The sequence below is a fragment of the Rhinatrema bivittatum genome, chromosome 9 (assembly GCF_901001135.1).
Source record: "Rhinatrema bivittatum chromosome 9, aRhiBiv1.1, whole genome shotgun sequence".
Classification (NCBI taxonomy): Eukaryota; Metazoa; Chordata; class Amphibia; order Gymnophiona; family Rhinatrematidae; genus Rhinatrema; species Rhinatrema bivittatum.
This window is the reverse complement of record NC_042623.1, coordinates 125,667,169-125,679,173: the sequence shown is the minus strand read 5'-3', so window position 1 is coordinate 125,679,173 and position 12,005 is coordinate 125,667,169. Positions and strand designations below refer to the sequence as shown.

Genomic DNA, 12,005 nt, shown 5'->3' with positions numbered 1-12,005 from the left:
GAAGCCAGGCAGCAGGAGTCAGTGACTAATCCTTAGGACTTTCAGGCCACCTACTTTTTAGGCTTTCTCCAGTGCCTCCTGCTGACATCAACCCCATGCGGGGGGCGGGAAGCCAGGCAACCAAGCAATGTTCTGGGGATATTTGCAGGAGCCAGAGAGTAATCCTTTGGGCTAAAAAGAGGAAACGTTTTTTGTCCAGTTTTGGGTATAAAGAAGGTCAACAAGTCTTGAGGGTTCCTCACTTCAGAATGGAAACCTTGACGTCAGTTATAATGGCAGAAAGATGAGACTTCCTAATGTCCTTGGATTTGATGGAAACATGTCTGCATATTGGTCAGGTTGGGCCATCAGAAATGTAGAATTCTAACCCTTGATTAGAATTCATAGGTCCACTTTTCTAGCTCCCTTTCTTGGGGTAAAAAAACTACATCCATACCCAAAACTTCCTATTTATTCCAATGTACATGCATGCATAGAGAGAGCATAACCATATGCAAGAGTACCTGAATGTGATCCGCTTTAAAGTGTCTGAAAGGCAGAAAATAAATCAAATATCTGAAGAAATCAGAAAATACAGACCAATATATAGTTTCAATTGCTCAATTTTAAACAGTAACTTATTACTTGGTATAAAGTTAATTGGAGCATCGCACTTTTGGGTGGTCTTACAACATAATAGCTTCTAATAACTGCTTCATTTAGTTTATATTTCTAGCAGTTTCTGTCCTCTATGAATAGTTTTACCAAATAACAAACTATTTCTAGCAAAAACAATTTTTCTAAGTAAGAGACAATATCCAGCCTGAGCGGTCTGTGAATAGCTAAAACCTATCTCCAGTTTCTTCATTTCTAAGAGTCACTATTGGTCAGAGCAAATACAAAGCAATAAAATATATTCTAGCTAATTCTATAAAACCAGCACAGCAGTTAACTTGTCCATGAAAAACATATGGGTTGAGTTTGGTCCTCTAAGATTTGATAGCAGTATCTGTGTTTCTCACAGGAGGTCACTTTCATTTTTGGCACTCTTTTGGTCTGGCAATGGCTCCAAGAACCTTTTCTAAAGTCATGGTGGTAGTAGTGGCCTTTTTGTGTCGAGAAGATGTTTTGGTCTATCTTATATGGATGACTAGATGATCAGCGTGAAGTCAGTTCAACAGAATGATTCAGCCATGACCAGGTTGGTATGGTTATGGCAAGAGCTAGGTTGGGTGGTAAACTTTGCAAAGAGCAAGTTGTGATCAATGCAGTCTCTAGAATATTAGGGGCACGTTTTGACACACATGGAGGCTGAGTGAGATTAATAGTACAAAGAAATCAGAAGTAGGCGCAGGTCTGCTCTTTAATGGATGCCAGGGAGCCCACGGTATGGAGTTATTTTGAAGTAATAGGGTCCATAGTGGCAGCCCTGGCTCTGGGTGCTTGTGGGAAGGACTCATGAGACCCTTGCAGAAGGCCCTGCTATCCAGGTGAGATCCTCAGTCTGAGGATTATGTACTGTGTTCCAGAGCAAATAATAGCGAGTTTGGAGTGGTGGCTGACAATCAAATTTGGAAAAGGATGTGAATCTGGAATCTCTCTCCTGGGCAGTACTGATGACAGAAGGCTTGCATCTAGGTTGGGGGATGCACTGTCAAGGCTGTGTATCTCAAGGGCCATGTTCAGTGGAAGAGGCCACTTGGCCAATCAACTGATTTGGAGATGAGTAATCCAGTTAGTGTTTCAATTTGCACTGATTCTTCAAAGTCTAGCAGATAGGATTTTGTCGGATAATGCCAGCAAGATTTCTTAGGTATTAGAAGAAGTTATTCCACTTTTAACTGGCCGAGAAGCACCTAAAGATGTTAACAGCATTGCACATAATGGGAGTGGATAATGTTAAAGCGGACTTTCTCAGCCAAAACTTTCTAGATCCCAGAGAATTGGAACTGTCACAGGAGGGCTTCACTCATATTGTGGCGTGTTGGACAAAATTGGAGTTGAATCTAAAGGTGACTGACACAAATGCAAAGGTGAAAAGGTTTTTCAGCACAAGAATTCATGGGTTGTTTAGAATGGATGCCTTGATTTAGACCTGGTCAAAACCAGGCTTTGTTTCCTCTGTGGCCTGTTATAGGCAGGGTTCTTCAGAGAATCTCCAAACATCGAGAACCAGTGGCTTTAGTAGCTCCTGATTTGGCGCAAGTAGTCTTGTTAGGCAGATCTGATTATTGGATGGGAGTTCTCTTCCTTCTATATCGTTCCAGGCCTGCTGAGGCAGGGACCAGAGTGTCTTACAGTTTGCTTCTTGAGAGTTCTTATTTAATCAAGAAAGGTGGTAGATACTCTCTTACATACCTGAAAGAGTTCTACGTTTTTAGTGCACCAATCCTCAAAGGTCCACTATACCTTGACATAAACTAAGCTGATTTTGGCTAGGAAGGTTGTGATAAGGGGTTACCACTGAATTCCTTGAAGATTCAGGTAGATGTTTATCTCTTATCTGGACATCTCTACTTTTCTAAAAGGAGTGAAACATATTAGACCACCAGTGAGTGATCCAGTCCCATCTTTGAATTTGGTGTTATGTTTTCTGACTGATTCTGCCTTTTGAACCCTTAAAGGGGATTTCAGTTAACCTCATTCTTAAGTTGGTATTTTTTTTTTTGTGGTAATTTACTTGGCCATTTGAATATCTGAGTTGTAGGCCCTTTCTGGTAGGGAACTACTTTACTTTTTTTTTCTTCTGAGGAGACTGAAGATTTGTACAGTGCTGTTCCTTCTGAAGGTGATTTCATCCTTTTAATCTTGATCAGGTGGCATGCCTTCCTTTCTTCCATAGAGAATGATGTGGAAAGAATACCCACAGCTTCATTCTTTGGATGTAAAATGAGTGCTATTGCGTTATTTAAATGTCATGAACATTTTAGAAGAATGGATCATCTTTGCCCAGTTGGCAGGATCCAAGAAAGGAGAAGCCACTTCCAAAGCTTTGCTGATGCATTGGATTAAGGAAGTCATTGGGTCGGCCTATGTGGATAGGGGGCGGACACTGCCCAAACATTTGAAAGCACATTCTACTAGAGCACAAGCGGCTTCATGAACAGAGCTTTGGTTGGATTCACTAGAGAAGATTTGCAAGGCAGCAACCTGGTCTTCATTGTATTTGTTTGTAAAACATTGTCTCTATGTTGATGCCAGAGAAGAAGCATCCTTTGGTTTGGAGGTCTTGAGTTGGTTTGGCAGTTTCCTGCCCTATGGATATACCTCTTGGGTACATCTGATGCATCTGGTCTGGTTTGGCTGGTTGAAGATGGAGAAATTTGTTCTTACCTTTTTTCCTTTACTTGAGTCCAGAATCTGTCCTAATTTTCCAAACATAGGATCTTCTGCAATTACCACTTTCTTTTCAGAATGGATATATCCTGCATCAAAACAAGCATAATAAGGTAATGTTTCTTCTAGTTCATGTTTGTGTGGTTTTCTCACTTGGAAGCTCCCTGGTTATGAGGAAGAAAGATTGGTTTTTGGTATAATAATCTTGGTTTGATACAAGATACTGGCAGGCCAAGATCAGCACAGGAGCCTATATAGGGCAATGTCAGCAAGCTGCTTGTTTCTGGACTCCATCTGCTGGTCAGGGGGCATAATTCATATGTCTGAACTAGCTTGGTAAACTCAAGGAAAGGAAATTATCAGGTAAGAACAAATTTCTCCTTGTGCCCTGCCACCAGGGCAGAAATGGTCTGTACAGGGACAACACCAGAACCTGGAGATTGCCCTTGTCCTTTCTGTCCCCTGTAATCTTATTTTGTTTACTATTATGTGACAACTTTTCTCTTTCTTTTATTTTAACCACTTAATGTATTATTTTGGCAGCTAATAAGGTTTTCCTGAATTTGAATTACCCTCTCAAGTGTCACTGCCTGTCCCCAGGAGCCGCCGCCTCAATGCTTCTCAGTCCCATGGTGAAAGAGCACATGCTGGGAATGGGGGTTGACACTTGTGAGAAACTGCTGGGGGCAGGATAAGAACATAAGAAATCGCCATGCTGGGTCAGACCCAAGGGTCCATCAAGCCCAGCATCCTGTTTCCAACAGAGGCCAATCCAGGCTACAAGTACCTGGCAAGTAACCAAACACTAAGATCATCCCATGCTACTGATGCTAGTAATAGCAGAGGCCATTCCCTAAGTCAACTTATCCAAACCTTTTTTTAAACCCAGCTACACTAACTGCACTAACCACATCCTCTGGCAACAAATTCCAGAGCTTAATTGTGCATAGAGTGAAAGAATTTTCTCCGATTAGTCTTAAATGTGCTACTTGCTATAGCATATGGGGGATGAGTTTCATGCCCTATCCTGTACTCGGCAGTCTCTCTCATCCCAACCCACCCCGAGCAATCTCGCCTAATCTCCAAATCCTTGCTTTCCCCCTATCTCCAATTCTGTACTCAATCTCTTTCTCTATTCTCCCCATCCCAGAGTCTCCACTTAATTCCCCTCTTTTGATGAGAGAGGCCATAATGAACATTTCAGATTACTTAGAATGTACTCAGTTTGCTAGAGAGATGGTGGATCCTCCACTTGGTGATTTTGAAAAGCTAGGGAAGTAGAGTTGTGGCAGACAGCCATGTCAGTAATTTCTAGATTTCTCATTTGACGACATCATGCTACATCCCTGGCAACACTCTTCCCCTGCCCATGGCACCTGTTTCCCCAGCATCAGAGCAATGGCATCAGGAAGAGTGGCGGAAACAAGTTTCACTGTATCAGATTGTTTTGGCAGGTAACACTTGGGCTCCTCTCTGCTGACCTTGTGTTATCGTGAGATCAGCAGAAGCTGAGGAAGTGCTGCCCACAAATTAAATAAACTCACAGTACTGGTTATCAGTGTCCAAGTGGACTGCCATAATGAAATATGCAATGTTCTCTCTCTCCTGGCTGTTCAAGTCTTCTGCCAGGGTGGGGTCACCACATGTGAACCATTTCTTGAGGGGGCCCTGATTCAGCTGTTGCCCTTGCTGAAGCTGACACTGCTAACATTGCCTTTTCTCTTTCTGCTTGTGTTATGCTGAAGCTGATCCTGTATTTCCTCTTTGGCTTGGGCCCATATAGCACCAACATTCATAATTCCACCTTCTCATTACTCTGCACAGCCTCCCTTGCCATTAGTTTCATGCTATAGACTTCAGTAAAGTCTATAGCTAAGCCCTGAAAAAAGAGAGTTGTTCTGTGAGCGAGAGCTTGTATAAGGTACACTGCTTGGTGCCTGCAGGAATATTTGATCAGTTTCTCTGTTTCAGTATTGAAGGCTGCACAAGTAACTCCTTTTTATTTCTGCCATCTAATCATCCATGTGTTGTGGTTGTGATGCAGACATCATATCCCAGTAGGATGTAGTATTTTCTGACTAATATTTCTTTACTGTTGATAGAAATGTATTTTCTTAGAAGCCATGTGTTAAGGGAGATTAAAGGGATTGGGGATTTTAGTCTTTTGGCAATTAGATTTGAAATCTCTTCTCTTCAAGGTGGGAGCCTTCAGGATGTGGTGTTAGAGAGAGCCAAAACGAAGCATTTTTTCTCTGAGATGGAACTGAAGGAAATCCTCCTGCAAGTGTCCATGGGACTGAAGTACATTCACAACTCTGGTCTGGTGCATATGGATATAAAGCCAAGTTAGTACCTATCCAATATATTCTTCTCCCTTTGTGTTTACTCGCTGCAGTGTGATCTAAATGCAGTCCGCATGCCCCCCAGATGGCTGGTTTTCAGCATGACCACAAAGAATACTCGCTCTCTCACTCTCACTCTCTCTCACCTCATAACATTGTTTCACAACCTTGAGATCCTTGTACACTATCTCCCCAAAATCTGCCCATTTTAGTGCATATTAGCTTCTCATCACCCATCAGATTTCTGTACCCCAAATCCATTACACAGTGCACTTATTTTTGCATTGAAGCTTAACTTCCAAGCATTACTTAAGCATTCTGAGATCACTTTTTCATTTTGTCTACTTCCTCAGTGAATCCACTTTGTTGGAGATCTTTGTATCAACCACAAAAAGGCAACTTCTAATCTTTTTGCAATATTGCTCAGAAAGATAGAATAGAACCAACCCTAGTAATTATCTCTAAAGCACTCCACTGATTACTTTCTCCTTTAACAATGAATTCAATTTACCATTATCTTCTATCCCTTAACAAATTTCTAATCAGACCACTACCTTGGGACTGCTCAATTTGTGAACTTGCTATATGGGATGGTAGCAAAAGTTTTGTTGAAATCAAAGTAAATTGCATCCAGCACATTCCACTTGCTCTAATTCTCTAGTCACCCAGTAAAATAAATCTGATTTGGTTGACACAATTTGTCTCTAGTAAAACCATGCTGCCTCAGAACTTGCAGCCCACTGGATTGTAGATAGTTTCCTATCCTTTCCTTCAGTACGGTCTTCATTTAAAGTCATTTTAATTGGCCTTATAGTTTCCAACCTCCTCTCTATTGTCACTTCTATGAAGAGGAACATCCCTTCTTAAATTCCAAGGGATCATTCCTGTCGCTCATAATTGATTAAACCAATCCTCCAGCAGACCTAAAAGAAGTTTTTTTTGAGTACCCTTAGTAATTTTAGATTTCCTAGCGTGTAGCAGATGGACTCAAAACAAATGGGTATAGTGTGCTCGTGCTAGCAGTTGGAGACGGATCTGACGTCAGCACGGGTACATATACCCCACAGGAAGTGCCACAAATCAGTAATTTCTGTCTCCAAAGCAGTTTGGAGCTACCTCACGCTCGCTGAGCATGTTTCCAAATTCTAACGACTAAATTCCTAGAAGGAACATCAAAACTCCAGAGTCATCTGCAGGCCCTGCTGAGCGCCAGCCAGCCCACAGCTCGAGATTACCTACAGGTCCTCGGCCTCATGGCGTCCACTCTGGAGGTGGTGCCATGGGCGTGGGCTCATATGAGACCATTGCAACGCGCCCTTCTATCTCGATGGAGCCCACGATCACAGAACTACACCGTACGCCTACCTCTACCGGCCAGAGTGCGGTATCCGCTACGATGGTGGTTGCAGCCTGGCCATATGAGCCGGGGGTCAAGAACGTCCGCCCCAACCTGGATTCTGCTCACCACAGATGCCAGCCTGAACGGATGGGGGAGCGCACTGCGAGGAGCTCACCGCCCAAGGGCGGTGGAACATCAACCGACTAGAGGCACGGGCAGTCAGGCTAGCGTGCCTGCGATTTGCCCACAGACTTCGCGGCAGAGCGGTCAGAGTGATGTCTGACAACGCCACCACTGTGGCATACATCAATCGTCGGGGCGGAACCAGAAGCCAACAAGTGTCCCTGGAAATAACTCCCCTGATGATTTGGGCAGAAGCAAATCTCCAGGACATCTCCGCCGTCCACATTGCCGGGAAGGACAATACGACGGCAGACTTCCTCAGCAGAGAGAGCCTGAATCCGGGGGAGTGGCAGCTGTCATCCACAGCTTTTCAGATAGTTGTGGATCGCTGGGGGAGGCCAGCCATGGACCTCTTAGCGGACAGGTCCAATGCTCGTTCCCAGATATTTCAGCCGCAGGCGGGATCCTCGAGCTCAGGGGATCGATGCCCTGGTACAGCCATGGCCTCAAGGGATCCTGCTATACGCCTTTCCTTCATGGCCCTTACTGGGCGCCATTGTACACAGGATTCAGCGACACAGAGGCCTAGTTCTTCTAGTGGCTCCGGACTGGCCAAGAAGACCCTGGTACGGAGACATGAGAAGACTACTGGCAGGGAACCCTCTACCTCTGCCTCCCTACAGGGACCTGCTGCGGCAAGGCCCCATCCTCCACGAGGATCCTGCTCAATTCTCTCTTACGGTCTGGCCATTGAGAGGGCTCGACTGAAGAAAAGGGGATACTCGGAGCCAGTTATAGTTACACTCCCAGCACGCAAGTTCTCCACATCCCTAACATATATCAGGATCTGGCGATTTTTTGAAGCCTGGTGCGACTCTCAAGGCACCAACTCGCATGCCGCTAAGAGTCCTATCATTTTGGACTTCCTACAAGATGGACTTCAGAAGGGTCTGTCCCTCAGCTCCATCAAGTTTCAGGTAGCAGCACTGTCTTGCTACGGTCCCAGGAGTGACGGCAACACCATTGCAAAACACCCAGACGTCTCACGTTTCCTGAAAGGAGTCAAGCACATTCGCCCGCCACTGAAGTGGCCTGTGCCCTTGTGGAATCTCAACCTAGTATTGGAATTTTTGGCAGGATCAGCCTTCAGGCCCCTTCGAGGCCTGTCCCTCCGTTTGTTAACCTTGAAGATGGTGTTCTTGCTGGCAGTATGTTCAGCACGCCGCATCTCAGAGCTACAAGCACTATCCTGTTGTGATCCATTTCTCAGAATCACTCCAGAGGCTATCCATCTTCGCACAGTTCCATCCTTTTTACCCAAGGTGGTCTCACACTTTCACCTCAACCAAATCATATCCTTGCCTACCACAGAAGGTTTGAAGAAGTCGGAGGAAGGTTGAATGCTACGCCATCTCGACATCGGCAGACTGCTGTGGAGATACCTGGAAATGTCAGAAGTAGTACGAAAGACGGACCACCTGTTCATCCTGCACAGCAGGAAGAAGCAAGGGGAAGCGGCCTCATGGCCAACCATCGCCCGCTGGATTAAAGAAGTTATCAAGGCAGCCTACATAGAGGCGGGAAAACCACCGCCTCTACAGGTCAAGGCTCATTCTACCAGAGCACAATCGGCCTCTTGGGCAGAAGCTAAGCTGCTGTCGCCTGCAGAGATATGTAAAGCGGCGACGTGGTCCTCCCTCCATACCTTCTCCAGATTCTACCGTCTGGACGTCCAGGCCAGGGAGGACACAGCATTTGCAAGGGCAATCCTACAGGGTCCTCGGGCAGCCTCCCGCCCAGTCCGGGAGTAGCTTTTGTACATTCCATTTGTTTTGAGTCCATCTGCTACACGCTAGGAAATGTTGAGATTACTTACCTGATAATCTCCTGTTCCTTAGTGTATGCAGATGGACTCAGCATCCCGCCCGGCTGCCGGCATACATGGGAATTCATCGAACTCACGGTAAGCCATGTTTTCTTATAATAGGCCATCCACCCTGCCGGGTGTCGACGCCTTCCGGTTGTGATCACTGGCGGTCTCCAGCTACTATCAATCGGTCAGGGTAATCCTGTTCATTTAATTGATCGGTCAGCTACAGCTTTGCAAGGAAGATTACTGATTTGCGGCACTTCCTGTGGGGGTATATGTACCCGTGCTGATGTCAGATCCATCTCTAACTGCTATCACGAGCACACTATACCCATTTGTTTTGAGTCCATCTGCATACACTAAGGAAAAGGAGATTATCAGATAAGTAATCTCAACAATACATCCCATCTGTCTTTATGGTTTAACCCACTTTCAGGCTGATTCAGTAAAGTCCGTGGGAGAGCGTCCCTAGTGCCTCCTTTTGGCCCGGAGCGGCGGCTGTCAGCGGGTTTGACAGCTGACGCTCAATTTTGCCGGCGTCTGTTCTCGAGCCCGCTGACAGCTACGGGCTCGGAAACTGGATGCCGGCAAAATTGAGCATCCGGTTTTTGACCCGACAGAAACTTTGTTTTCTTACTTTTTTTACCCTTCGGAACCTCCGACTTAATATCGCCATGATATTAAGTCGGAGGGTGCACAGAAAAGCAGTTTTTACTGCTTTTCTGTGCACTTTCCCGGTGCCCGAAGAAATTAGCGCCTACCTTTTGGGTAGGTGTGCTAATTTCTGGAAGTAAAATGTGCGGCTTGGCTGCATATTTTACTTACTGAATCGCGCGGGCATACCTAATAGGGCCATCAACATGCATTTGCATTTTGAGGGTGCTATTAGGTTCGGCGGGTTGGACGCGTGTTTTCCGCCCCTTACTGAATAAGGGGTAAGGGAAAACGCGCATCCAATGACAGGTTAACAGTGCGCTCCGTTGGAGCGCACTGTACTGTATTGGCCTTTTTGTTTGCTAGTGCCACACACAATCTTCCCTAAATAAATGCATTGTGCCAGTTAGTATCAGTCCTTCTACAATCCTCTTCTTAGTGAATACTGTGCAAAAATATTAGTTCCTTAGTGTACAGATAAGTGAATCCAAAACCTGTGGGTTATGCATCTCCTACATATCACAAAATTCAGGCAATATTATTATTTGTTCAGTGCTTAACACTTAATACAAAAAAGAACACGCCTTACAAAGTGGGATACAAACACATATCAATATTTTTATACTGTTTTTGTATCACCAACAATTTTTATTATTCTTCAAACAATTAATACATCCACAACAAATTGCACTTAACCATTAATTGTGCGGTTATCAAATTACCCTCAACATCCTTTTAAATATCTGTTAGAAAAACATTATCACTCATACCCATACATACTCATAAAAATTACCTCCATAATCACATTCCATAAACCATGATGAAACTATACTGTTACTGATTTTTCTAATTCCACAATATTGAACAAATTCATTAAGCTTATCTATTCATATAATTATTTTATCTTACATACTCCTTATGTGGCAAATTCTCAACGAGTTATCTAGATTCCTGATAATAATCTTGTGTTAACCAGAATAGATTCTATTTTTAATTTCTAAGACCCCCAATACAATTGATCTATTGAATTTCTATAAATCCCAACAGGGCCCTTGTTTCATCTAACAGCTTCTTCAGGGGAATTTTTAATCCAATAGACTCAATAGATGACTCTATTCATTTAACAGGAACCTCTTCTCCACTCATTTCTTTGAAGTATAGAAAAATCGCTAATCTCACTTGAACGCTGGAGCCACTATATAAAAAGATTGAAAAAAAAATTTCAAAAAAAACTTATCTTTAAAATAATGTCCCAAGTATATTTTTAGTTACAGCATATCCCATTATCTAATCACTGGCACAAGGTAAATACCATTCATTATACCTTTGATTGTGGACACAACTTCTCTATTCAATCCTTGGAATAATCTTCAACTCCTCCGTTGTTCTTAAATTGTGCCAGTGATTAAATAATGTGTTTTCACGCTTTTATTTGCACTGCAGACTGCCGTCTTCAGTTTCTGTCGATCATGCTAGTGCACCAGACTGTGCGGCCCATTATGCACTTGGTTGTGCGCCTAGTTAAGCGCATATGAACACCTACCATTTGTGTGCACCCATGCCTTTTTTTGCACATTGTCTGAACATCCTGAGGGAACTCAAGTTGGGCACCTACATAGGAACAGTGTTGTCAGGTGCCTGTTAGGCGAATTGGCCAACTGGCGCTCATAGGGCAAAGGGCTTAGGTTTGTTCCCTATGTGTTGCTTGTTACATTCAGGCATCTCAACCTGGCATGTCCTTGAATTTGTCAGCACTGTTTGGAGGCTCAGAGAGAATGACTTTATGATTTTGCTAAACTTGGTTCTTCCCATACTAGTGGATGAATGGAAAAAGCTGCCTGAAGGGTCACCTGATTTTGGAGCTCCCCTAACTGGTTCCTTAGCAGGAAAATTGGTTCAGTGGGAGCAGATCAGTTGCTCCCTGGTTTTGGCATGGATCCTCTGCCTTTTCTTGGGCAGAATTTTTTCAAGGACTGCACTACTTCTTCAGGTGTAATCCCTGGCCCCAGCAATCTTAACAACTAGGATCGCAAGTGGTGAAATCTTGACTGCCTGGTGCTGCGGGTAAGCGGCGGGGTACGCCTGGATTAGACCTTCCCGATAGGGACCCACATGACATGGATGATGAGCCCGATCTTTACTTCCTGGAAGATGGGAAAATTCCTCCAGGATTGGAGCAGTATAGAACTATGTTGAGGTTCTTTCATAGAGATGAGTTACTGGCTCTGATTTTCCCAGTCATTGAAGATGTTGGGAGTACTTGGGGCTGACTCCATGTCTTGAAGATGCTGGGAGTACCTGGGGCTGACTCCATGTCTGAGCCAAAGAAGGATCCTATTCTGATTTCCTTGCATAAAGCCTA

At 44.2% G+C, this 12,005-nt stretch overlaps 1 protein-coding gene across 1 annotated transcript in view; it reads left to right on the top strand.

Moving 5' to 3' along the window:
• LOC115099390 (wee1-like protein kinase 2-A) overlaps window positions 1–12,005 on the top strand; it is a 108,535-nt gene that overhangs the window by 64,749 nt on the left and 31,781 nt on the right. Inside the window, exon 7 of the mRNA XM_029617002.1 lies at window positions 5,514–5,660. Within this exon, the coding sequence (XP_029472862.1) occupies window positions 5,514–5,660 (147 nt within the window). The remainder of the gene's footprint in view (window positions 1–5,513; window positions 5,661–12,005) is intronic.